Source organism: Dama dama, chromosome 31 (assembly GCF_033118175.1).
Source record: "Dama dama isolate Ldn47 chromosome 31, ASM3311817v1, whole genome shotgun sequence".
NCBI classification, from domain to species: domain Eukaryota; kingdom Metazoa; phylum Chordata; class Mammalia; order Artiodactyla; family Cervidae; genus Dama; species Dama dama.
Window position 1 is genome coordinate 7,276,182 of NC_083711.1, and position 27,135 is coordinate 7,303,316.

General features: G+C 46.1%; 1 protein-coding gene and 1 non-coding gene across 2 annotated transcripts in view; both read right to left on the reverse strand.

Annotated features, from left to right (window-relative positions):
* CLIC6 (chloride intracellular channel 6) overlaps nucleotides 1-26,599 on the reverse strand; it is a 49,007-nt gene extending 22,408 nt beyond the window's left edge. Inside the window, exon 1 of the mRNA XM_061134028.1 lies at nucleotides 25,208-26,599. Coding sequence (XP_060990011.1) covers nucleotides 25,208-26,599 — 1,392 coding nt within the window. The remainder of the gene's footprint in view (nucleotides 1-25,207) is intronic.
* TRNAC-ACA (transfer RNA cysteine (anticodon ACA)) lies at nucleotides 12,170-12,244 on the reverse strand. Its single transcript has one exon. It is a non-coding gene; the product is annotated as a tRNA-Cys (tRNA).
* Nucleotides 26,600-27,135: the final 536 nt, after the last annotated feature.

Genomic DNA, 27,135 nt, shown 5'->3' on the forward strand with positions numbered 1-27,135 from the left:
CCCACTCCAGTATTCTTGCCCGGAGAATTCCAAGGACAGAGGAGCATGGCTAGCTACAGTCCCTGGGGTCGTAAAGAGTAGGACACCACTGAGCAACTAACACTTTCATCTGAGGGAGGGTAATGAGGGAAGAAGGCAATCCCCCCCACCCAGGACTTGGTGTTCAACATGCTGGAACTGCAGATCCACATGGAGAAGGGCTACTTTAACCAAGCAGAGGAGAAACAAGGAAGCCCATCTCTTCCTTGTCAAACTAGAATGTTTTGGAAGCAATAAGTAAGTAAGTAAAGTCGCTCAATCATGTCCGACTCTTTGCGACCCCAGAGACTGTAGCCCGCCAGGCTCCTCTGTCCATGGGATTTTCCAGGCAAGAGTACTGGAGTGGGTTGCCATTTCCTTCTCCAGGGGATCTTCCTGACCCAGAGATCAAACCCAGGTCTCCTGCATTGCAGGCAGATGCAAATGTCCCCCCAAATCAGCAATTTTGAAGGTGATCTCTAAAAAGTAACACTTCTTAAAGCCCTATTCTGACTTCAAGTCCTTCCAAACTATTTATAGACATGGGCTTCAATCCTCTCAATGGAAACAGTGACAGATTTTATTTTCTTGGGCTCTAAAATCACTGTGGATGGTGACTGCAGCCATGAAATTAGAAGATGCTTGCTCCTTGGATGAAAAGCTATGACAAACCTAGACAAGTGTATTAAGAAGCAGAGATGTCACTGGGGATAAAGGTCCGTCTAGTCAAAGCTATGGTTTTTCCAGTAGTCATGTACGAATGTATGTGTTGGACCATAAAGAAGGCTGAGCACCGAAAAACTGATGCTTTCAAACTGTGGTGCTGCAGAAGACTCTTGAGAGTCCCTTGGACTGCAAGATCAAATCAGTCAATGCTAAAGGAAATCTATTCATTGGATGGACTGATGGTGAAGCTGAAGCTCCAACACTTTGGCCACCTGATACTACGGGCCAACTCATTAGAAAAGATCTTGACACTGGGAAAGATTGAGGGCAAGAGGAGAAGAGGGTGACAGAAGATGAGATGCTGGGATGGCATCACCGACTCAATGGACATGAGTTTGATCAAACTCCAAGAGATGGTGAAGGACAGGGAAGCCTGGCATGCCGCAGTCCGTGGGGTCACAGAGTCAGACGCGATTGAGCAACTAAACAACAACAGATCCTCTCAAATTCCTGTAAGATGTCCTACTTCTACTCCCATTTCACAGATGAAGAAACCAAGGCTCAGGGGGACTAATAAACAACCTGCCCAAAGACCCAAACACAATTAGGTGAATAAAGATCACTCACATTCTTGTAAACTGGATCCAGTTAATGATCCCAACTCCTCTCCAAGTCCTCAAGATAGAAACCAGACTCCCCACCACCACCCTTTTCCTGAACATCACGTGGACCCCAGCACAGCTTTCTCCTTTGAAATCCTTTTCGCCCAGGTCTCCTAGCCTCCCACCCAGACTCCTGCAGCAGTCTCCAGCTGGGTCTCTCCTTCCTGGGATTTCCAGCCCTTCTGATCTTTCCTGTATCCTAGACAAGACGAACCTAGATAAAATGCCACTGTCTGAGCTCATTCTGCTGGAATGTTCCCCAAGTGCAGATTCCAGTTATGTTGCTCTCAGTAGTCTGTGACATGGGCAAAGTACCTGATCTCCCAGGGCAGCTCTTTGCTCATCTACAACAGAAGGTTAATTGTGCCTGCCCCTGCGTGTCGGGTGAGAAGGAATGCGATGTTATACAGAACGCACAGGATGGTGCCGGACATGAGGAAACACTCGATAATCTGTCATGCCTCCCCTCCTTTCCTCCTTCACCTTCCTCCCCTCCTCCCTCCTCCTCTCCGTCGTCTAATAGATGCCAGCCAGTGGGGCCAATCACTCCCCTTAAATGCTGTCCTTCAACATCCCACGTGACCTTTCTGTCCACCCCGCTACCACCTCACTCCCACTCAAGTCAGGTCAGTAAGTTCTCCCCAGCTCTGGACCCTTTTCTGTGACTCTCTGGTGAGCATTTCCTTTTGCCTTTTCTGAAGTCCGCTGACCATACAGTCCTCGGCTCTGCCTGGGGTTGCACCAAACTGTTCCTTGATTATTTCCTATTGGTCCCATTCCTTTCAGGGAAAACCATGCCAGACTCCGTGGAACCAATGATTAACGACAGTGCCTGAGACAGGTTCTCCCCACCCGCCACCGACAGCACCCACCGCACACAGCCAGGCTACGGAAGCCATTCCAGGAAAACTCACGTTGAGGAGCCAGCGATCACTGTACTCAGAAGTTCTAGGAAGCTGCTTATCACGAGGAGTTCATTGATAAACCAGTCTCACCCCCAGAAAGGGTTATCAGCAAGCCCAGCCTCATCACCCCCAGTTCTCTCCCCAGGCCATCTGTCCTGGGGTTCCTTTCTCCTCCCACCCAAAAGGACAAGGGCTGGGTGATCTGGTTTGTTTGGGACTGTGATGATTTTAAAGTTGGAAATCCCTCATCAGCCCCCTCACTAAGTCTCAGGCGTGCTAGGATGGCTGGTCACCCCACTGTCCACTCAGATGACAGCTTTATTTTTTGAGAGGGCCAAAGAAAAAGCATTATTAACAACTTCTGAGTAACCTAGAAGGAGGAAAAGGAGGAGAAGGGGATGACAGAAGATGAGATGGTGGGATAGTATCATTGACTTAATGGACATGAGTTAGAGCAAGCTCTGGGAGTTGGTGATGGACAGGGAAGCCTAGTATGCTGCAGTCCATGGGGTCGCAAAGAGTCAGACACAACTGAACTGAGTAACCTAGAAGTGGGGCTTTGTTCCAGAAAAACATCAGCACAGATGAACGTAACCCATTGATCAGATTAGGTCGCTAATCCTTGAAAGCTGAGGATCCAGGACTATAGGTCCCTGGAAGGGAGAACAGATGAACAGAGGTTGAAGTCCATGAGGGGTGGGGAAAGGAGGTGGGGATTTAAGACAATCCTGGCAAACTCCTCAGTAGCTCAGGGTCAGCTATTAAAGAAACGGCCTTCCTCCTCCCGGCTGTCAGACCACCTTCGCGAAAGAGAAGCAGCTAAAACTCAGTAGTGCAGTGCAGGTAACAAATGTTCCCCAGAACTGCCCATCTTTGAATGTGATCAGTGCAGAAACACTAACTAGAAAAAGATATATGCACCCCCATGTTCATAACCAAGGTATGGAGACAACCAAGTGTCCATTGGCAGATGAATGGATAAGGTCGTGTGATATGTATATTTGTGCTCAGTTGTGTCCAACTCTTTGAGACCCCATGGACTCCAGATATGTTCCCTTCTCCAGATACATATATCTTCAGGTGTGTATATATGTATCTTTAGGTATGTATATCTAGAGAAAGAAATGGCAGGCCACTCCAGTATTCTTGCCTGGAAAATCCCATGGACAGAGGAGCCTGGTGGGCTACATACAATCCATGGGGTCACAAGGGTCGGACACAACTGAACGACTAAACCACTACTACTATATATATACACACAATTGAATATTATTAATCTATAAAAAAGGCTGAAATCTTGCCATTAGAGACAAAGGAGACCTTGAGGGCATTTGAGGAAACAAGAAGACAAACACCATAAGATCTCATTTCTACATGGGACCTAAAAAAGAAAAACTTCATAGATACAGAGAACAAATTGGTAGTTGCCAGAGATGGGGAGGGAGGGAGGTGAAATGGGTGAAGGAGGTCGAAAGGTACAAACTTCCATGTATTAAATAAGACATGGGAATGTAATGAACAGCATGGCAATTATGGTTAATGATACTGTATTGAATATTTGAAAGCTGTTAAGAGAGTAGATCTTAAAAGTTCTCACCACAAGAAAGAAAAAAATGTTGCAACTCTGTGTGATGGTTTATGTTAACTACACTTATTGGGGTGATCACTTCAAAACATACACAAATATCGTATCATGATGTTGTACACCTGAAGCTATATAATGTATGTCAATTATATCTCAATTTAAAAAAATTTAAGAAATAAAACTAAAAAGTAATTAAATCAACAGATCATTGAAAAAACTGCCCTCCATCATGGACACCCTGGATACTGAGTTAAGCCTACGTTAAAGCACAGCCCCTGGAAGAGTCGTTCGTTGAGCATTTTAGTCAGTATCTTCCAGACTGTCAGGTTTAGCCTCTGAAGTTCCAGGTAACTGAGTAAATAGCAAATTGAAATGAAATCAGAGCACTCCCACATGGGGATGCTAAGACTCACCTTTCTACAGCGTGACATATTACTATGCGTCAACCTCCTATTTCCCTCTAACGGTGCGTGGTTCAGCAAACTGAGGGGAACTTCCCTGGCAGTCCATTGGTTAAGACTCAGTGCTTCAGCTTCAGGGAGCGTGGGTTCGACCCCTGGTTGAGAGAGGAAGACCCTGCATGCCACTCGATGGGGCCAAAAAATAATAAAAAATTATTAAAAAAAAATATGCCAGCAGGTCTTGGGCCTAGTGAAGTACTTTTAAAAAAAGAAGAAGAAAATTGAGGGGGCTCTGAGAGATGACACCAGGAAAAGGTGCTGTCCCTTCCTCTTAAATTAGAGGATGAAAACCTTGAATTATTCTCAATATTCTTGCTTAATTGAGGGCTTATTTCTTTTCTTTTCTTTTTCTTATAAGATGACCTACCTAATTTGAGAATCATCAGTAAAGAGTTGAGATTAAAAAAAAAAAAAACTGTAGTGCAGATATATGTATATTTGCATTGTGGTTTCTTAAGATTAACAATCATAACCACCAGGTGCACAAAGAGAGGGAAGTGGGTGGCCTATCACTGAGATCTAAGAAATAAAACAATGAAAACCATTTTAAACAGGCAGTGCAATTCAGGTGGCAAACCCACCCCAGAACAGCCTGTCTCTGGGTGTGACAGACGCTCCAGACTAAAGGGCACCACACAGCGGAGCCAGACACCGTCACCCACTCATCCTTAAATCCTTAAATTGAGCTCAGCAAAGGCCACGGTTTCACTTTGATCCTCCATAGGACCCTTTGGGTCAAAAAGAACAGCAAAAACTTCTGTCCCAAACAGGAAAGTATTCTAGGTACCACCCACCCCAGGTCAGCAGCTGGAAGAAACCCTGACAAACCTGAGTGTCCACCTCCCCTGGGGAATTTGGGGCTGAAGTGTTCATTACTTAGTCGTGCCCAACTCTTTGTGACCCCCTGGTCTGGGGAATTCTCCAGGCAAGATACTGGAGTGGGTTGGCATTCCCTTCTCCAGGGAATCTTCCTGACCCAGGGATCAAACCCAGGTCTCTCACATTGCAGGCAGATTCTTTACCATCCGAGTTACCAGGGAAGCCCCTGGGGCTGAAAAGGTCAGTAATATTAGTAAGTGGCAGCTTGGAATTCAGCACCCATCTCTCACTGTAAAAAAGAAGACATCTTTTTTAGAGGCATCTTCTAAAGGCCTTAAGAGATTCACAGACTCCCAATCTGTCTTTTGCCAATGTCATTACAAACAAAATAGCTGTGTTATGAAATGATGATGTTGATGGTGATGACGGTGGTGTGATATTCTGCTCTTTTTATTGTTTCCTCCCAGTAGTTTTTCTAGAATCTGCCTTCTCAATAAAGAGCTTTCTGGCTTCAAGCCATGGAATGTGTTCAAGAGAGTTGGCGCTCCCTAGTGGTCCTGACATCTGCTGAATCATCGAAAAAGCAAGAGAGTTCCAGAAAAACATCTATTTCTGCTTTATTGACTATGCCAAAGTCTTTGACTGTGTGGATCACAATAAACTGTGGAAAATTCTGAAAGAGACGGGAATACCAGACCATTTGACCTGCCTCTTGAGAAACCTATATGCAGGTCAGGAAGCAACAGTTAGCACTGGACATGGAACAACAGACTGGTTTCAAATAGGAAAAGGAGTATGTCAAGGCTGTATATTGTCACCCTGCTTATTTAACTTATATGCAGAGTACATCATGAGAAACACTGGGCTGGAAGAAGCACAAGCTGGAATCAAGATTGCCGGGAGAAATATCAGTCACCTCAGATATGCAGATGACACCACCCTTATGGCAGAAAGTGAAGAGGAACTAAAAAGCCTCTTGATGAAAGTGAAAGAGAAGAGTGAAAAAATTGGCTTGAAGCTCAACATTCAGAAAAGTAAGATCATGGCATCTGGTCCCATCACTTCATGGGAAATAGATGGGGAAACAGTGGAAACAGTGTCAGACGTTATTTTTTTGGGCTCCAAAATCACCGCAGATGGTGATTGCAGCCATGAAATTAAAAGACGCTTACTCCTTGGAAGGAAAGTTATGACCAACCTTGATAGCATATTAAAAAGCAGAGACATTACTTTGCCAACAAAGGTCCGTCTGGTCATGTATGGATGTGAGATTTGGACTATGAAGAAAGCTGAGCACCGAAAAATTGATGCTTTTGAACTGTGGTGTTGGAGAAGACTCTTGAGAGTCCCTTGGACTGCAAGGAGATCCAACCAGTCCATCCTAAAGATCAGTCCTGGGTGTTCACTGACTGGAAGGACTGATGCTGAAGCCAAAACTCCAATACTTTGGCCACCTCATCCGAAGAGTTGACTCATTGGAAAAGGCCCTGATGCTGGGAGGGATTGGGGGCAGGAGGAGAAGGGGATGACAGAGGATGAGATGGTTTGATGGCATCACCGACTCGATGGACATGGGTTTGAGTAAACTCCGGGAGTTGGTGACTGACAGGGAGGCCTGGCGTGCTGTGATTCATGGGGTCGCAAAGAGTCGGACACGACTGAGCGACTGAACTGAACTGAGCTGAGTGGTCCTGAGATGCACTTTCTGGTTCATCACCTTCCCTTTAAACACACCCATACAGTCCATCCTATAGGAAATCAGTCCTGAAGATTCACTGGAAGGACTGATGCTGAAGCTGAAACTCCATTCCTTTGGCCACCTGATTCAAAGAATCGACTCACTGGAAAGACCCTGATGCTGGGAAAGAATGAAGGCAGGAGGAGAAGGGGAGGACTAAACTGAACTGAATTGACTGAAACTTTACTGATGCATCTCAAGTTGAGATCAGCAGCTGATGTGTGTACACTTTGCTCGTGATAGGAAAATAGCAACTGAAGATTTGTAAACTACTTAGGAAAGAGGGAGTGTGAAGAGTGGAAGAGTAGGGTCACCCCATGTGCTAGGCAGAGCCGATCATGAAAAAGAAATTCTGATTTTCTCTAAAAGTATTCAGATTCAATTTGTTCAGAAGTCTCTAGCTCTCGTGCATAATTGTTTAGAAACAAGGGCCTCCCCCAGTGGCTCAGTGGTAAAGAATCTGCCTGCCAATGTAGGAGACATGAGTTCAATCCCTGGGTCGAAGATCCCTTGGAGGAGGAAATGGCAACCCACTCCAGTATTCTTGCCTGGGAAATCCCATGGACAGAGGAGCCTGGTGGGCTACATACAGTTGTATGGGGTCACAAGAGTCAGACAGAACTTGGCCACCACACAGCAACTCAGAAACACGCAGCCTCCTGAAAACAACAACAACAAAAAAATCCCTCTTTATTTTTCTTTGTAATGTCTGTAAGTTTTAAAGAGACCAAAGGTCTGAAACTACTTATTTACACAGATGAAAGTCTACTGCCTTAAAGACACTTTAGTTTTGATGACCAACCTATGAAAGTTGTTTGGATCGGAGTCAGGAAGGGAGGGGACTGGCAATTTCATATTTTTTGTTCTAACTGAAACTAGTCAGTTAATCAGAAACATCTTAAAGGTTACTGAGAGAATTGTGACCAATGCTTTTAAGATTTTAGAATGTGTTCCCTTTAATGCTTAAAGATGGCAGAAATCAGAGGCTTTATGCTTAATTTTTTCAGGTAGAAAGGAGGAATCACCTATGTGGTATGATATGTGAGTTCTGGAAGAATCCACATGTGTAAAAATGCCTACACCAGCCCTCCTGAATCTCAAAGCCTGAATCTCAAAGCCTGAAAACCTGAATCTCAAAGAATTGTCTAGAAAAAGCCACTGTCTGTTAAGAAGTGGCAGTGGTTGCTCTTATCTTCCCCAGGACTAACCCAGGAAAAGACAACAGTCCCAGAAACCTCTAACCTTTCCACAAGCTGACACTGTTTGTCCATTTGCATGAAAGGGTCCATTTTGGTGACATTTTCTACACCTTCTTACAGGTGTTTGATGAAGTGGCAAAGCCATTAAATTCCTTTTGTAAAGGTATGCTTGTCAGATCTCATTCTAAAAGATTCAAGGCACTTTTGAGAAGCCACATTAATTACTACAACTGGTCACTATAGCGATGAAAGATATTCAAAATATAAAACTAAATCTCAAAGATTTTGAATAGCCAAAGCAATCTTGAGAAAGAAGATCAACATTGGAAGCTCACGCTTCCTGATTTCAAACTACATTACAAAGATATAGTAATCAAATTATATGGTATTGGCATAAAAGTAGACACAGAGATCAATGGAACCAAATAGAGAGCCCAGAAATAAACCCATGCATGTATTTATAGTCAATTAATTCACAACAGAGGAGCCAAGAATATACAGTGGGGAAAGGACAGTCTCTTCAATAAATGATGTTTCTTAAACTGGACAGCAACATACAAAAGGATGAAACCAGACCACTATTACATTATACAAAAAATTTATTCGAAACGGATTAAAGACTTGAATGCAAGACCTGAAACCACAAAACTCCTAGAAGAAAATGTATGTAGTAAGCTCCTTGACATCAGTCTTGGTGACAACTTTTTTTCTGCTTGACACCAAAAGGCAACAAAGGCAAAAATAAACAAGTAGGATTACATCAAACTGAATAGTTTCTGTCTAGCAAAGGAAACCATCACCAAAATAAAGAAACAATTTAATAAATGGCAGAAAATATTTGCTAATCATATATCTGATAAGGGGCTAATATCCAAAATGCATTAAAAAACATATACAAGCTAACAGCAAAAACCCAACAATCTGATTTTTAAATGAGCAGAGGTTCTGAACAGACATTTTTCCGAAGAAGGCATATAGATGGCCAACAGGCACATGAAAAGATGCTCAATATCCCTCATCAGAGACACATGAAATCAAAACCACCACGAGATATCACCCCACAGCTGTTTTAGAATAGCTATTATCAAAAAGGGCTTCCCAGGTGGCACAGTGGTAAAGGGTCCACCTGTCAATGCATGAGACACAAGAGACACAGGTTCGATCCCTGGGTGGGGAAGATCCCCTGGAGTAGGAAAAAGCAACCCACTCCAGCATTCTTGCCTGGAAAAGACCATGAACAGAGGAGCCTGGCAGGCTACAGTCCAAGGGGTCGCCAAGATTCAGACACCACTGAGCGACTGAGCCCATACGTCACATTATCAAAAAGACAAAAATATAACAAGTGTTGTAGAGGATGTGGAGAAAAGGGAACCCTAGCACACTGTCGGTGAGAATGTAAGATGGAGCAGCCCTGTGGAAAATAGTACTAAGTTCCTCAAAAAATTAAAACAACTACCATTAGATCCAGCAATTCCATTCCTGAGTATTTATCCAAAGAAAATGAAAAAACCACCTGCTGCTCACAGGTCAAAGCCCAGTGGTTCCAATTGTGCCGGACAGGTCTCCTTCTCTTCTTTAACTTTTCTGCAGGGCAGAGAGAGTGCTAATAAGACAGGAAACCACCCAGCTGGCCCTCTGGACCTTGGTCCCTTCTCGTCCCTTCTCTGCCCTCTAGTGGAGCAACAAAACAGGACAGTGAGGACAGCAACAACTAAGAAAACACCTAGTGCCAGAAACAAGTTTTCTCTTTAAAGAAATAGACACCTGCACAGTTGATAGCACTTTCTAGATGACTTTGTACACCCAACCAGTGGCTCGAGTCATCTGTCCCCAGTGGAGGGGAAAGCTTTGTTCATGGTCTGTCTGCACTTTATCAGTAAAATGTGTTCATTAGCGTCCTCGATCCATGTCACCAAAGGGACTATGCCCTATCTTAAAGCATGGTCCTCACTCCTTCATAATCTTAGAATGTAGGGATGGTTTCATTCCTCTTCACACTTAGGTTCTAAGAAATATATTTTAGATTCTAAGACTTGAAAACAGATCTGAACCCTAAATGCATCCCCAAGTATCAGTTCGGTTCTTGCTCAGTCGTGTCCAGCTCTTTGTGACCCCATGGACTGCAGCATGCCAGGCCTCCCTGTCCATCACCAACTCCCGGAATTTACTCAAACTCATGTCCATTGAGTTGGTGATGCCATCCAACCATCTCATCCTCTGTCGTCCCCTTCTCCTCCTGCCCGCAATCTTTCCCAGCAGTAGGGTCTTTTCAAATGAGTCAGCTCTTCGCATCAGGTGGCCAAAGGATTGGAGTTGCAGCTTCAACATCATTGCTTCCAATGAAGTGATGGGACCAGACACCATCTTAAAACATGCAACTTAGGGCTCTCCTAAGCTGGTAAAATCTGAGTGGGTGAAAAGATGGCCAAGGGGAGAGGTCCAGAGTGGGCGAGAGCAGTTCTGAGAGGCTGGGGAGCAGTGTAGATGACAGGAGGGCTCTGTGTGGCCAGGGCTTCTGTTTGGTGCCTGTGTTTCCCCTTTGAGTCACTCTAAGGAACGGAATTCGCTCAGTCATTCAAGAACCAAACCACCAGGGCATAGCAAAACGGGCTGCATCATTAAGCTGGCTTTCCAGAACAAGATGTGCCTTTGTTGTAATAATTCCTTGTGAGAATTTTGCAAGGAAATAGGCTTTTCTTCTCTATGTGAAAGCTTCAGTTGGTATCAGGCCATATTATTAAATAAGGATTAAAAATGGCCCTGGAGTTTTTAAAGCATAATTCATATAGGAGGATAAATAGCAAGTTTCATTGTGTTCGTCCACATACTTCATATGAGTTGATTCCACCCTCTGTGACCATAAACACCGACACACAATCTAGCCTTTGGCTGGAATTTAAAGCTAAGAGCAACTGGGTTCAGTAATTAAGCTATGTGGATCAAGGGTGGTCACCCACCTACTCTACCTAATAAGACATTGATTGTTAGTACAGTTGAAAAGAGAGTTGGACTATAAAGAAAGCTGAGCACAGAAGAATTGATGCTTTTGAACTGTGGTGTTGGAGAAGACTCTTGAGAGTCTCTTGGACTGCAAGGAGATCCAACCAGTCCATCCTAAAGGAGATCAGTCCCAAATATTCATTGGAAGAACTGATGGCGAAGCTGAAACTCCAATACTTTGGCCACCTGATGCGAAGAGCTGACTCACTGGAAAAGACCCTGATGCTGGGAAAGATTGAAGGCAGGAGGAGAAAGGGACGGCAGAGGATGAGACGGTTGGATGGCATCACCGACTCAATTTGAGTCGGACATGAGTTTGAGTAAACTCCAAGAGTTGGTGATGGACAGGGAGGCCTGGAGTGCTGCAGTCCACGGGGCTGCAAAGAGTTGGACACGACTGAGCAACTGAACTGAACTGAAGTTGCATGTCCCAGTTACCAATTGTCCAGGACTACATCACTCCACATTTAACAGCCTCAAATGTCTGTTTTATTATATATCATGATTTGGTAAGTCAGGAATTTGGGGAAGGCTTGCCTGAATGATGCTTCTGTTTCATGTGATATTGAGAAGGTCACTCAGTGGTGTTCAGCTGGTGAACCAGGTCCATGACAGCTTCACACACTTGTCAGGTGTTTTGGCAGAATGGCCAGAAGGCTGTCCTCAGCTGAGACTGTCAAATGGAGCACCTACAAGCAGCCCCTCCAGCATGCTGGCCTCAGAGGTGTCAGTGGACAAGGCAGAAGCTGCATGGCCCTTTGAAATGAAAACCACACATCATCACTGCCGCCGTGTTTTCTTGGTTACCAAGTAGTCACCAAGGTCAGGCCACATTCAGGGGGGGAAGAATCAGAGCGCACTTCCCAAGGATCTGATGGGAGGTCCGGGAGGAGGGTCAAAGAATTTGCAGCCATCTTGAATTCACCACACTATCTGATTTCAGGGTGTGCTGAAATGCTCAAACCATTTACTTATAGATTCAGGTCTTTACTGAAGTTGCTCAACTGTGTCAGACTCCTGTGACCCCATGGACTGCAGCCCACCAGGCTCCCCTGTCCACAGGATTTTCCAAGCAAGAGTACCAGAGTGGGTTGCCATTTCCTTCTCCAGGGGATCTTCCCAACCCAGGGATCGAACCCGGGGGTCTTCTGCATTGTAGGCAGACGCTTTTACCATCTGAGCCACCAGGGAAGTCCAGATCTTTACTAACTTGAGCCAATTTTTAAAAAAAAAATTTGAGCAGGGCATAAAAGCAATGGTGTTGTTTCATATTATCCAGTGATGAGCAGGGCACTATACCTTTACTACTTTTTACAGCAAGTCTCACTAGCTGGAAAGTGACAGAGCAATCTTTCTTGTTGCTGCTCACGATGCAAATAACCATAATATACTGGTTAAAATGACATTAACCAAAAATTATCCCCCTCCATTTCTGATGTGTCAATACCTCTAAGTTTTCTTTTTTTTTCATGGAAAGCAAAGGTGACCTTTATTCAAATGGTGAAAAAGAATGCTTTCTGCACAACGTCCAAAGGTGATACGAATTTTAGAAATACATTTAACCATGAAAGACTAAAAAAAAAAAACACACAATAATGCAGAGAGATTAGGAGTTAGAAATATGTATCACAAGTGATTAATTAGCACTAAAAAGTAAGCAGGAATACATTCACTGTCATTTTTTTCAAACCAAGTAATTTCAAGTGGAGAATATTATAGTAAAAGCTCAATTCAATTAAAAAAATTTAAAAAGCAGTGGACAGAATATCATATGACTGACCACACAAACGTTTTATATTGTCAAACATTCTCACAAATATGTCTATACACACACACAATAACTAAATGGCAAGCATTTTGTGGAAAGAAAAAACCTCCATTTCTTTTTGAATAATGTGATGAAAGATAAATAAAAGCACTCTCCTTGCAGCATACAAAGGGCTCTCACAGACAAGTTTTGATTAACAGAGTAGATGTCTAACACAGAGACAAATACGTGTGCGTGTGTGTGTGCATGCTTAGTCACATCCAGCCCTTTGCGATGCCATGGACTACTATAGCCTACAGGGCTCCTCAGTCCATGGAATTTTCCAGGCAAGAATACTGGAGCGGGTTGCCATTTCCTACTCCAGACCTCTAAGTTTTCTTAAGGATGGAATTCTCTGCTCAGAGTTAAATGACACTAAAAAGCCACCGAGTGCAACCCAAACTTCATCTTGTCCGGTAATTTATGGGAACAGAGTTGAAGGCATCCAGCCTGGATGAAGTTCAAATGAAAAGGAACAAAGTAGAGGAGAGATAAAATCTTTCCAAGATTCGTTGAATCCACCGCATCCGAGGACCTGACACCAAAGGAACCGGAAAAAAAAAAAAAGTGTTAATTGTCCTCATTTCAGGAGAAAGCCTGAAGTCTCTGGATCTCCAATGATACCTTTATCCTGGGTAACCTTCACAGCACGTGACAGTTGAGCTGTGCTGGGCGTCTTGGCCACGCCCGTGGCCATTGTCCTCAGGGCCCCATCAGACTCCCTGGGGCCCCACCCAGCGTGCCTCCTCGTCCTGATTTCTCATCCCCACAGCACACGGAGGTTGGAGGTGGGCTGGGGAACTGGGGTGGGCGGCTAGGGGTGCACAGCGACAGTCTTCCTACTGGATAGCCAAGAGCCTCATGGGCCAGAGGCAGAGTTCTGCAGGTTCAAAAAAGGGAACCCAATCTCTGGCTTCCCAAAACAGCCCTAAACTTGCACACTCTAAGTGAAAAGGGGCACTGATGCTAGTAGCTCCCTAACCAGCACATACCGCTTCTCCTGGGTAAGAATACATGGCCGCCTGTTAGACGCGACAGAGAAGTGACTGTAAAAAGGGCCTGTGGGGACTTCCTGGTGGTCCAGTGGGTGGGATTCCCCGCTCCCAGTGCAGGGTTGGCTGAGGTTCAGCCCCTGGCTGGGGAACAAGATCCCTCATGCCCGCCACACCTAAGAAGTTCACACGCCCCGGTGGGGGGTCTCTTGGGCCATGGCTAAGGCCCAGTGAAGCCAAAATAAGTACATAAATAACAGTATTTTGTAAAGGGCATATGGAGTGGACCACTCGATTTTTTCCACATGATGTAACAGCCACATTTGTTGTTCATCCATCCACTCAGCACAGCTGGTGGCTGAGATGGTCAAGAAACCGCCTGCAACGCAGAGACCAGATCCAGTCCCTGGGTCGGGAAGATCCCCCGCGAAAGGGCATGGCTGCCCACTCCAGCACTCTTGCCTGGACAATCCCGTGGCAGAGGAGCCTGGCGGGCCACACTCCATGGAGTCAGACACAACTGAGCGACTTTCACTTTTACTTTTCAACACAAGGGCAGAGCCCTCACTGTCCGAGACCTAGAGGCCACACGTCTCCTTTCTGTTGGTCGCTGCCCAGCCTGCCATCCTGCTCATCCCATGGCTAACTCCGGCCCCAGTGCTCTCCTGCCTCATAAAACATTGAAGTTATTTCCTCCCGGATCACTTTCTAGGGCTGAAGGCTCCAAGAAAGCAGGTTCTGTGTTCATCACAGTGTTCATCAACACTGGCCTCAAGCAGTGTTAAATGGTGTGTACTCCTTCAGTTCAGTTCAGTTCAGTTCAGTCGCTCAGTATCCGACTCTTTGCGACCCCATGAATCGCAGCATGCCAGGCTTCCCCGTCCATCACCAACTCCCGGAGTTCACTCACACTCATGCCCATCGAGTCGGTGATGCCATCCAGCCATCTCATCCTCTGTCGACCCCTTCTCCTCCTGCCCCCAATCCCTCCCACCATTAGGGTCTTTTCCAATGAGTCAACTCTTCGGATGAGGCGGCCAAAGTATTGGAGTTTCAGCTTCAGCATCAGTCCTTCCAGTGAACACCCAGGACTGATCTCCTTCAGGATGGACTGGCTGGATCTCCTTGCAGTCCAAGGGACTCTCAAGAGTCTTCTCCAACACCACAGTTCAAAAGCATCCCTTTTTTGGTGCTCAGCTTTCTTCACAGTCCAACTCTCACATCCATACATGACCACTGGAAAAACCATAGCCTTGACTAGACGGAACTTTGCTGGCAAAGTAATGTCTCTGCTTTTTAATATGCTATCCAGGTTGGTCATAACTTTCCTTCCAAGGAGTAAGCATCGTTTAATTTCATGGCTGCAATCACCATCCGCAGTGATTTTGGAGCCCAAAGAAATGAAGTCTGACACTGTTTCCACTGTCTCCCCATCTATTTCCCATGAGGTGATGGGACCAGATGCCATGATCTTAGTTTTCTGAATGTTAAGCTTTAAGCCAACTTTTTCACTCTCCTCTTTCACTTTCATCAAGAGGCTTTTTAGTTCCTCTTCACTTTCTGCCATAAGGGTGGTATCATCTGCATATCTGAGGTTATTGATATTTCTCCCAGCAATCTTGATTCTAGCTTGTGCTTCTTCAAGCCCAGTGTTTCTCATGATGTACTCTGCATATAAGTTAAATAAGTAGGCTGACAATATACAATAAGGTGCACTCCTCACTCAACTTTAAATAGGCTTCTTGTTGTTGATCAGTCACTAAGCCACATCTGACTCTTTGCGACCCCATGGACTGCAGCACGCCAGGCTTCCTTGCCCTTCACCATCTCCCGGAGTTTGCTCAAACTCATGTCCTAGGAATCCGTGATGCTATCCAACCATCTCATACTCTGCAGCCCTCCTCTCCTTTTGCTTTCAATCTTTCCCCACATCAGGGCCTTTTCTAGTGAGTTGGCTCTTTACTTGGGTCCAAAATACCACTTGGTAGTTAGAAAGACTGAAAAGCAACTTTTATGTTGCCCTACATCAAGACTCAGCTTTCACACAGATGACCAAGTACAGAAGGAAAGAGAAAGAGTTGAAATAGAGCCCATGAAACTAGTAAAAATGGAGAATTTTTGTTTGTTTTTTCCCTGGCTTTCAACTTTTTACTTCGTATTAGGGCATAGTCAATTAACAAGTTGTGGTAGTTTCAGGTGAACAGCGAAGGGACTCAGCCATACATGTATGTGTATCCCCTAAAACCCCCTCAAAAAATGGAGAAGATTTTTAATCTCATGATCATGCAGGCATATTTAAGATCAGACTTCCCTTGCAGACTGAATACGTATGCACCCACATGGTCTGCATTTCTTCACAGAGCTACACTTTCAGAAGCTTCAAAATTATCTTTTCAAACAATCTTTGGTATTTGTGCATTTCCATCCTCTCTCTCATCTGACATAAGCCACAGGTAGGCTTCCACAATTCCCTGGTCCTCTGCAAATAGGATTTGTCACCCATCCCTATACATTGTGGTCAATTCTTTCAACAGATGGAATCCAAAAAAGAACATCTGGCTAGGAGACACAATCTTAGAAACAGTACTTTGGTATCACTTCATCACAGACAATTAGTTGGCACGAATTCATTTCAGGAGATGGCAAGATCAAAGGTATATATACCTTTACATTTTCAGGTGGAGCAGTGTGGGTATGAAATGATGCTGCCATTTATACCTTTTAAATTTGTTTGAACAGGAATTCTAACAATGTAGGCAAGAGTTTGAGCCTGAAAGGACGTGTGCTTGATAAAATGTAACCTACTAATTAAAAAGGAAGGGAGAAAGGCAAGATTTGAAATACGTAATCCTTCAGGACTTAAGAAATTAGAGAATAAAAAGCAAAGCAGAGCGTTTAAACATTCCAGGAAATGAAGTTTCTAAGAGTGCTGTCACAGCTGATGCTTTGTTTTCCCAAGTATCCATTACAAGAAATAACTAAAACAAAAAGGATAAATTACTCCAGTACAAATATCAAAACAGACAGGGGTCTAACTTCCTTAATATAAAAATCATGAAGAACAAGACCAAAAGGCAATTTGAAAAATGAGCAAAGGACATAAACAACAAAGGATAGTTCACAGAAAAATAGATACTAATGGTTTTTAAATATGTAAAATTAAACTCAGTCTCTTGCATACTAAAAGAAATGTGCGTTAAATGACAATGGATCTCATTTTTCATTTTCTCAGATTCAAAACGTTAGGGAACACACTGAGCAGGCAAAGATGGGGAAGCAGACACAGCATTCATGGAGTGTCAGGGGGGCACTGTTTGGAGAGGAAATTTAATAAAAGTTATCAGAATCTTAAATACGCACATCCTTCCTCTTAGCAGTATCATTTCCAATAATTTAGGTTCCATATATAACTGTACATATTTGGATGGATTTTCACTACAGCACTGCTTATCACATGAGAATGGGGAAACTACCTAAATATCCAACAGTGGCAAGCTGAGAGTAGAATACACCCGCTATGAGAAAAATGCAAAATGTTAACAAGAATGTGAGGGAGCTACAGGCACCAACGGGGAATGATTTACAAGACACAATGTTAAGTAAAGAAAGCAAGATGCAACCAAATGTATTTCCAGTGTACTACTTTTCATGGCATCCGGTCCCATCACTTCATGGCAAATAGATGGGGAAACAGTGGCAACAGTAGCCGATTTTATTTTTCTGGGCTCCAAAATCACTGCATATGGTGACTGCAGCCATGAAATTAAAAGACGCTTGCTTGCTCCTTGGATGAAAAGTTATGACCAACCCAGACAGCATATTAAAAAGCAGAAATATTACTTTGCCAACAAAGGTCCATCTAGTCAAAGCTATGGTTTTTTCAGTAGTCATGTATGGATGTGAGAGTTGGACTGTGAAGAAAGCTGAGCACAGAAGAATTGATGCTTTTGAACTGTGGTGTTGGAGAAGATTCTTGAGAGTCCCTTGGACTGCAAGGAGATTCAACCAGTCCATCCTAAAGGAGATCAGTCCTGGGTGTTCATTGGAAGGACTGATGCTGAAGCTGAAACTCCAATACTTTGGCCACTGATTCGAAAAACTGACTCACTGGAAAAGACCCTGATGCTGCCGAAGATTGAGGGCAGGAGGAGAAGGGGACGACAGAGGATGAGATGGCTGGATGGCATCACCGACTCAATGGACGAGTTTGAGTAAACTCCGGGAGTTGCTGATGGACAGGGAAGCCTGGAGTACTGCAATCCAAGGGGTCACAGAGTAGGACGTGACTGAACTGAACTTTTCATGGGAAAAAAAAAAAAAGGTGTGGTACTTTTTAAAATATTTTAAAAATTTCAAAAAGTGGAGTTGAGGTATTTCCCTGTGGTCCAGCAGTTAAGATTCTGTGCTTCCAATGAAGGGGGTGTGGGTTTGACCCCTGGTTGGGGAACTAAGATCCCACATGTGGTGTGGGCAAAAAAAGAAATAGCTTCTAAAAAATAAGTAAATAAATAATAAAAGGTAAAGTTGAATTCCACTCTCCTTGAAGGTTAGACTTAGACTACAGTATAAGACAGAAATTACAGCGTGTGATTTCTCAGCTGCTGCGCTCAGTCAGTCAGTCATGTCCAGCTCTTTGTGGCCCCCTGGACTGTAGCCTGCCAGGATCCTCTGTCCATGGGATTTTCCCAGGCAAGAATACCAGAATGGGTTGCCATTCCCATCTCCAGGGGATCTTCCTGACCCAAGGACTGAACTTGCATCTGTTTCATCTCCTGCACTGGCTTCTGAGACAGTGTCATAAAAGGCTTCCTCTCTTGGATCCATGCTCTGGGGAGAGCCAGATGCCATGTGGCGAGGACACTAAGGCAGCACTGTGGACAGTCCAGGTGATGGGCAAGTGAACCTCCTGACAATAGACATGAGTCAACCAACCCCCACGGAAGTGGATCCTCCAGCCCAATCGGTCCTTCAGATGAGACCACGGGCTTGGCCAACATCCTGGCTACAACCTCATGAAGGAGAACGACCCAGCTTAAGCTGCTCTCAAGCTTCTGACACAAAGAAACCTTGAATAGTAAATGTTTGTTGTTTTAAGGTGCTAAGTCTTAAAGTAATATGTTACACAGCACTCGGAACCAATGCAGTCAAGATATTCACATATATGCTTGAATATCTGCAGAACATCTTGGGAGAAAACTGAGAGACTGCATCTCAGGGGTGGAAGAAGGCATTTTTGATCATACTGTATCTTTTTATATTTATGTTTTTATTATCCTAATGTATTATCTTTTCTTTAAAAAGATACACTTAACAAAAGAACCTCATAGATTCCATGAAAGGCTGAATTGTGCATAAATATCTTTAACCTCCCTATTTTATTTCAACCCTTAAAAAAATAAATTTATTCCACTTGTGAAATAAAACTGAAGTAAATAGTAAAATACAAGTTGAAATATTTTAGAAAATATCTCCCCCCAACTCTGCCCAGATACAGAGCCCACTTTATAAATCAGCACTCTGTCGGAAAAGGGCAGAGAAAATTAATGATGGAAAAAGAGAAGCTTAGGAGATTTAAATATCCACGTCCCTGATTCTCAGAGAAAACTTTTCTTGGCTGAATATCACAGGAGCTCAGAGAATGGTTAGGGCAAAGCCAGCCTATTTTAGAAAATCTTGAAGAACTTGTGCTAGGGATTATCCAAGGGCCCCACTCTCTGCGTCTCCTCAGATACAATTAGGTCCATAACTCTTCAGTGACCACTCTACATGCAGGTCCTCTGTACATGCCGGTATAGGCCCCACTCAACAGGATCCCACTTTCCCTTCCTCCCCAGGTGCCCATTATGTGCCAGACTACAGTGCCTTCATGGAGAAGACTGACTCTGGCCCTCCAGCAAGGGACCCTGGACTGAGCAGTGAGGAACAGGGCTTGTATCCAGCAAGGCACCTTGACCCAATCAACCATCCATCTGACTATTTACCTTCCATTACCAAGAAGAAAGCTGAGCACCGAAGACTTGATGCTTTTGAACTGTGGTGTTGGAGAAGACTCTTGAGAGTCCCTTGGACTGCAAGGAGATCCAACCAGTCCATCCTAAAGAAAATCAGTCCTGAATATTCATTGGAAGGACTGATGCTAAATCTGAAACTCCAATACTTTGGCGTTTCATCAGGCGTCCAATACCTGATGCGAAGAACTGACTCATTGGAAAGGACCCTGATGCTGGGAAAGATTGAATGCGGGAAGAGAAGGGGATGACAGAGGATGAGATGGTTGGATGGCATCACTGACTCAGTGGACATGAGTTTGAGTAAACTCTGGGAGTGGGTGATGGACAGGGAAGCCTGGTATACTGTGGTCCATGGGGTCACAAAGAGTCAGACACGACTGAGCGACTGAACTGACTGAACCAAGAAGAGCAGATGGAGGGCCTCCCACAGTCCCTCTGCCGTGCGGGTGGTGAGGACACCCCACGAATCCCACTCAAGGGCGTGTGCTGTGCTGTGTGTGCACATGTTAGCAAAGCACCTCTGTTCCCACCCCAACTAACCTTGTATGATTTCACTGACATAATATGTAAGGGGATGACAGAGGGCAAGATGGTTGATGGCATCCATTGAGATTCAATGGACATGAGTTTGAGCAAATTCTGGGAGATAGTGAAGAACAGGGAAGCCTGGCATGTTGCAGTCCATGAGGTCGCAAAGAGTTGGACACAACTGACATAACTGAGCTTACACAAAATGTGTAAGCAAGTGGCATAGACACTCAGAAAACAAATGACCAAAAAAATGTCAGCTGGGGGGGAAAATTAAAGTTACAGAACTGCATTTGTACTCATTTCCTTTTAGAACACAAAATTCATATTTGGTTATGGAAATAGCATCTCCCTTTTAAGCTCTTCAGACACAAAACCCCCAGAGAGGTCTCAGCCTGCTTGCTCCTGGAGAAAAATGCACAGAGAGTTGATCCCAACAGACCCTTTCCCGACTCCCAACCCCCAATCAATGTGACAATGTTAGGACGACTTAGTTAATTTACTTATCTATTTGGGGGGGACAGCATCTCTCGAAGACAATGCTTATTCAAAGGCCATGACTTGAGTTCTACTTTATTGCGCTCAGTTTCACCTCCCTGGAGAATCTAAATATAATGGCAAATACAAGTTTCCGAGCTCAGCAGTAGCTGTGTATTAGTGGTTAAATGTATGGCGTCCAAAACACAGTTTAAGAAATTCTTAGATTCTGGTTCAGGATTAGACACTTGTCACATACATTAAGGTTTTCTTAATTAAATCATGTGAAATTTGCTAGCAAATCCATTTTTTAGACTATCCCAGCCCTGCTGCATGTGAGCTCAGTCATGTCCGACTCTTTGAGACCCCATGGACTGTAGCCTGCCAGGCTCCTCTGTCCATGGGATTCTCCAGGCAAGAATACTGGAGATCATATCAATGTATGACAAAACCCACTGAAATGTTGTGAAGTAATTAGCCTCCAACTAATAAATTAAAAAAAAAAAAAATCAGAAGTAAAAAAAAAAAAAAGTAAGAATACTGGAGAGGGTTGCCGTTTCCTTCTCCAGGGGATCTTTCCAACCCAGGGATCGAACCCATATCTCTTGCATTGGCAGGAGGATTCTTTACCATTGAGCCACCTGGGAAGAACTATCCCACCCCTGAACCCTGCCTCAAAGTATTAGAAGAACCAAACCTGTAAGCAAGACTTCCTTAGCTACTAAATCCTCTGTCTCTAAAGTCCCTACTTCACTCCATGGTGTTAGTATCTTGTTTGTCATTTGTTATTACTATGTTGGTATGTTATTATGTTGTCATCCTTCCCTTTGTGAGTAACTAAGAGAAGAATTTTTGTTACTAAACACATTGCAGGTTTACTCTATAATTTGATAAATAATTATCACTTTGAGAAAACAAAACTAAAAATTAGATGATCAGCAATTCATTTACCATACAATAATTCAAGGAGGCTTTCCAGTGGCCTGCTTTATAGACTCATGGCTCTTTAACAAGCAAGAATACATTCTTGCATACGTACAGAATAAAATAAAATGACAATTCTCACCAAGATAGGTAATATAAACTACCAGGTGGTTAAATTTAGAAGCACATCTTATTATTACATTTTACTGTGTCATGTCATTACTTTCTGATAACCAATACATTTATTTGTCACTTATACATTTTAAAAATAGGAATAAATATAAAAAATTTCCCAAATAGAATGAAACCTAATTAACTTAAAACTTTGTTAAAAAAAAAAAACAACTGTGTTTACTAGGCTGTCACGAAAGCTAGTGGAATGGTTACAGGAACACTGCAGTATTATCCTTAAAGAACAGCTCTGTGAAATTTACACTCCCAGTCATGGCATCAAAAACCCACCAAGACACACTGGCCCCTGACATGTTTACAAAACCTAGACGGTCAGATGTCCACTATGGAATACAGCGTCCAGATAAAGTGCAGCCCAAAGAAGGAGCTTAGGAATGGTTAAATTTGGCAAAGAAATCCTCTTCTGAACTAACTTAAGGATTCTAAATCAAGTATCACAAAGTCAAGAGATAAAACAGGCTAACAGGTTTTTGCTTGAGTTTGGCTTTGGGATTCTTTTGTTTTTCAAGACAATGATTAGAAGCATGAGAAGTGAGATGCCTTAACAATCCTATGGGACACATCCTAAGTGACCCTCAGAAGTTGCACCAGGCAGTGGTTGCTTCAAAACCAGTTTCACTGTTTGGAGGTCCATTTGTTACTTTAACAAAAGGAAAAGAACTGAGCACCCTGCCAATCATGGGAGTCAAACATCTGGCTAAGCCATTCATGACATGTCTCCTTGCCTCTGCCTACACAAACTACTCTAAGCAGAATCTGAGAAAACAACTTGTTTTTACTTTTCATAATATTCTTCTCCCCCAGAGAATGGAAATAATTGGGTATCTAGAGGCATTTTCCCTAAAATAAAATAAAATGGCAGGGATGGAATGGAAAAGAGACTATCCCCATGCAAAAATCAATGAAAGTTGATCAGAACTAGCAGATGTAACAAGAATTCACACTTATACCAGGCTTATTTCAAGTCAGGTACTGTTCTAAGTAGAATCTTATCTTGAATCCCAACAACCTCATAGAGTAAGTACTATTGTTGCCCCTGTTTTATCCATAAGCAACGAAGGCACAGAAAGGCTAAGTAACTTGTCCAAGGTCACACAGCAAGAAAGAAGCAAAGCCAGGATTTGGCCCCAGCTCACTGGCTCTAAAGTCTGTACTATTGACCATTACAATATACCAACTCCTACAGGCAGCCACTGGTTCACACACACCATCCATTTCCAGGCCTGTGCTCCACACTGGAGACAGCATACAGAGGGTAGTGTGAGTGGAGCTTTGACAGAGGGGTACTCAAACCAAATCGGGGTTGGGAAAGTCTCCCCGGAGGAGCTGATGGCCACGCTGAATCTTGGACACAAGCAGATAACCAGGCAGGGGAGGGAGAGAGGGATGAAGGGGAAGAAACTTGATTCAGGTAGAGCACATGGAAAATTTCAAGGCAGAAAAGAATGTGGTTCTCCCAAGGACCAGTAAGTAGTTTAATTTGGCGACATAGTGGTACCAAAAGGCAGGGGTGAGGGGGCACCCAGGCAATGCCAAGGAGACAGGAATCACATCCCGGAGAGCCTCATGATTTGACTAAGAAGTGGGGATTTATCTGCCATAAACAACTGAGGAATTTTATACTAGGAAACAAAATGATCAGATATTTTCTTCTTTAGCTCACTGGCTATGACGAAGGACTAGATTGGAAAAAACCAAGGATGGAAGCAGAGTCTAGTTAGGAAACTGTGTTTCCAAGCTGTAACAAGAGACTGGTATCCTATAGCCCAGCGACCAGAACCAGGGGGAAATTTCTTAAACCAAGGAGTGGAGCTGGGACATGCACAGCAGTGCCATTTTCAAATTCCCCCTCCCCTAACTCCCCTGAAGTCTTCCTGCTCCGGGACCCTCCTAGGGGTTTGTACCCTCAGATTATGTCCCAATACATGATCTGAAAATGTCTCAGCATCTTAAAAATTGCTCCAAACAACACAGTGAAGAAACACAAGCCTGTTCTTCCCAAATTCTCTTGCCACTCAAAGAATTCTTGAAATTCTGATCTTAATCATGTTGGGAAATTTTTTTTTCCTTATTTTTTTTTCCAGTTATTAAAATTTGCTTACATTTCTCTCAAGGAGGTTGGGTCATGACTGGCCTCTACAAGCCTGGAAATATTTTGCAAGGATTATGATTTAACATACAATGCACATTCTTGACCTTATTATCTGCTGCTTTCCCAGTCTGGCCAAAGGTCTTTGGGAAGAGCTTTTTCAACAAAAAAGCTGCTCCTGGACCTTGGTCCTTATCTGTGATGCCTTATAGGAAATCCCATTTAAACTCAAAACTACCTCACTTGTATCTCTACACAATCTTTGTCCTCTTTGACTCTTTGAAGTAAGGCTGAAAATAAGACAAAGAAGCAGACAATGGTAATCAGCATATGGCATGCTTCTTAAAAAAAAATGCTAAAATGTTCCATAAATATTACCATATTTAAATAAACTTTCATTTTCCTCCCAAACACACGTTATTGATTCTCCCAAAATGAAAGAGGTTTTGGGAGTTGAAAATCTGGGCCAGCTCTGGGCCTCTGAGATTTCAGTGCTAGTATACAGTTTCACATTACAACCTATCTGTTATCATTTTTTCACTTTAAGCATTAGCGTTTCCTTTGGCAGAAATTGTTCTGAACATCAAAAGGGCTTGTAGGGGTTTTGCTTTTGTTCTGTAGGTTCTTTGAGAACCTCCAGACTAGAAGGGCCAGTTAGGATTTTCAGGACAAACGCTAGTGGGATGCTGGACTCACTCACCACCCCCATCCCAACCTCTTTGTTTCCTCAATTCTTCTCCATCGTATTCCTTTGGATTTTCCTGGCTCAGTGGGAAAAAAATTCCGCCTGCCAAAGCAGGAGGCGTGGGTTCGATCCCTGAGTGGGGAAGAGCCCCTGGAGAAGGAACTAGCAACCCACTCCAGGAGTCTTGCCTGGGACATCCCATGGACAGAGGAGCCTGGAGGGCTAGAGTCCATGGGGTCGCAAAGAGTCGGACACTACTGAGCGACTTAATCACGCTCCTTTAACTCTTCTCGCTGAAACGCAGGCTGTCCTGCCCGACTCCCGCGGACAGAGGGCTCGGTGCCCATCGGGCGCCGAGAGCATGACCCCTGCGCGTCCCTCTGGGATCAGATCTGAAAAGACACGACTGAGGAGGGGGCGTCACGGGAGTTGCGGGAAGCCAGGTTTACCTTCACGAAGAGCGTGATGTCGTGGTCCTGCCCCGGGGCCCCCTCCTCGGACGCCTCGCCGTCCTCCTGGCCGCCGTTCTCGGGCACTGTCCCGCTGCCGCCGCCGCCGCCGCGTTCAGCGCTGCGCTCGCCCGCCGAGTGGCTGCTCAGCTCGGCCTGGGGCTCCCCGACCTCCAACGGCCGGGTCGCCTCGTCATCAGCGGTGCCTTCGCGGGGCTCCTCCTCGCCTGGCCCCTGGAGACCCCGCTCCAGCCTCTCCTCTTCGGCCTCCTCCGCCTGCCCCGGGGGCCCACTCTGGTCCGCGTCCTCGCCGGCCTCTGCCCAAGCGTCCCCTGGGGCCGCCTCCCCCGACTCACCTCCCTCGGGGTCGCCCGTCTCCTCCGCTGAGCCCCGAGGCTCCCCCGCAAGCTCCCCGGGGGTGCACCCCGCGCTCTCCGCCGCTGGGGCCTCAATCGCCTCCGCCTGGGACTGGGAGCTGCGGTCCCCTCCGTCCCGGGGCTCACCCTCGGCGCCCTGCGCTCCTGCCGTCGGCACCCCGACATCCGTGCTGGCCCCCGCTGGCCCCCCGACATCTGTATTATCCGCCACCGATTCCTCGGCTCCCAGGCTCTCCCCCGCCGGCCCCTCGGCGTCCAGGCGGTCCCCCACCGACTCCGGGGCGTCCACGCGGGCCCCCGCCGACCCCTCGGCTACCACGCTTTCCCCCACCGACTCCGGGGCGTCCACGCGGGCCCCCGCCGACCCCTCGGCTACCACGCTTTCCCCCACCGACTCCGGGGCGTCCACGCGGGCCCCCGCCGACCCCTCGGCTACCACGCTTTCCCCCACCGACTCCGGGGCATCCACGCGGGCCCCCGCCGGCCCCTCGGCGTCCACGCGCGCCCCGGACGCCCCAGGCGCGCTGCCGGCCGGCTCCCCCGGCCCGCTCCCCGCCTCTTCCGCCTCGTTCAGGGCCGCGGAGTCCCCGCTCCCCGCTTGAGCCTCCCCCGGCTCCTCGCCCTGCGCGCCTGGCCCGGGGCCCGCCTCCTCCTCCGGCCCCGCGCCGCTCGTCGGCCCCTCTACCTTGCGGGCGTCGTCCCCTGCCTCGTCCTGGCCATGCGCCCCGCTCGCGCCCCGCGTGTCGGCTCCTGGGCCCCCGCCGGCGCCCGGCTCCAGCCCGCCCTCTCGCCCTCCGGCCGGCCCCGAGCCTTCTCCTTCGGGCCCCGCGGCCGTCGCGGCTGCGCCCGCCCCGTCGCTCCCCGGCGCCTCCGCGGGGCCCTGTCTCGCCTCCTCTCTCTGAGCCATAGGGCCGGCGGTCTCCGTCTCGCCCCGCCTATCCGCCTGAAGCGCCGGGCCCCCGGACGGGCTCCGAGGACGCGGGGCGCCCCTCTCCAGCTCCACGACCTCAGTCATGGCCGCAGATCCCTGTCTTGGACCGGAGACCCTTCCTGGACTCTGCTGAGGAGCCGGTTGGCGCTGGGCGAAGGGCACAGCGCGGGGGACCGCTGCGCCCCCTCGGAGAGGACCCCCCCTGCTCCGGGCTCTGGCGGCGCCTGAGCGGTTCGCTGCGCGCGCGGGGCGAAATCCTCTCGCCGCAAGACGCCGCGCCCCTTCTCCCGGGCTTAAGCTTTCTGGGTTCTTTCACCGCTCCTGTTTCTCCCTGGTTCCGCGTCTGCTTTCCACCTGGACCCTTAATTACGACCTTGGTTCCCAGGAAAGGCGCCCGCGGGGGTGCAGTGCGCGGCTGGGGAGGGCCGCTTAGCGCCTGCACCCTTGGAGGTGCCTGGCTAGGCGTTCAGAGGTTGACCGGGAGTGCCAGGTACCACCTCCATACCCCCCCGGGGCTTGGGCGGGGTTTGCATCCCCCACCGTTCCCCCTACGTGCGTGGCCTGAGAGCCTGGCCAATGACAGCCTTTCTTGCGGCCCTTGTGGATTTCAGTGAAAAGAT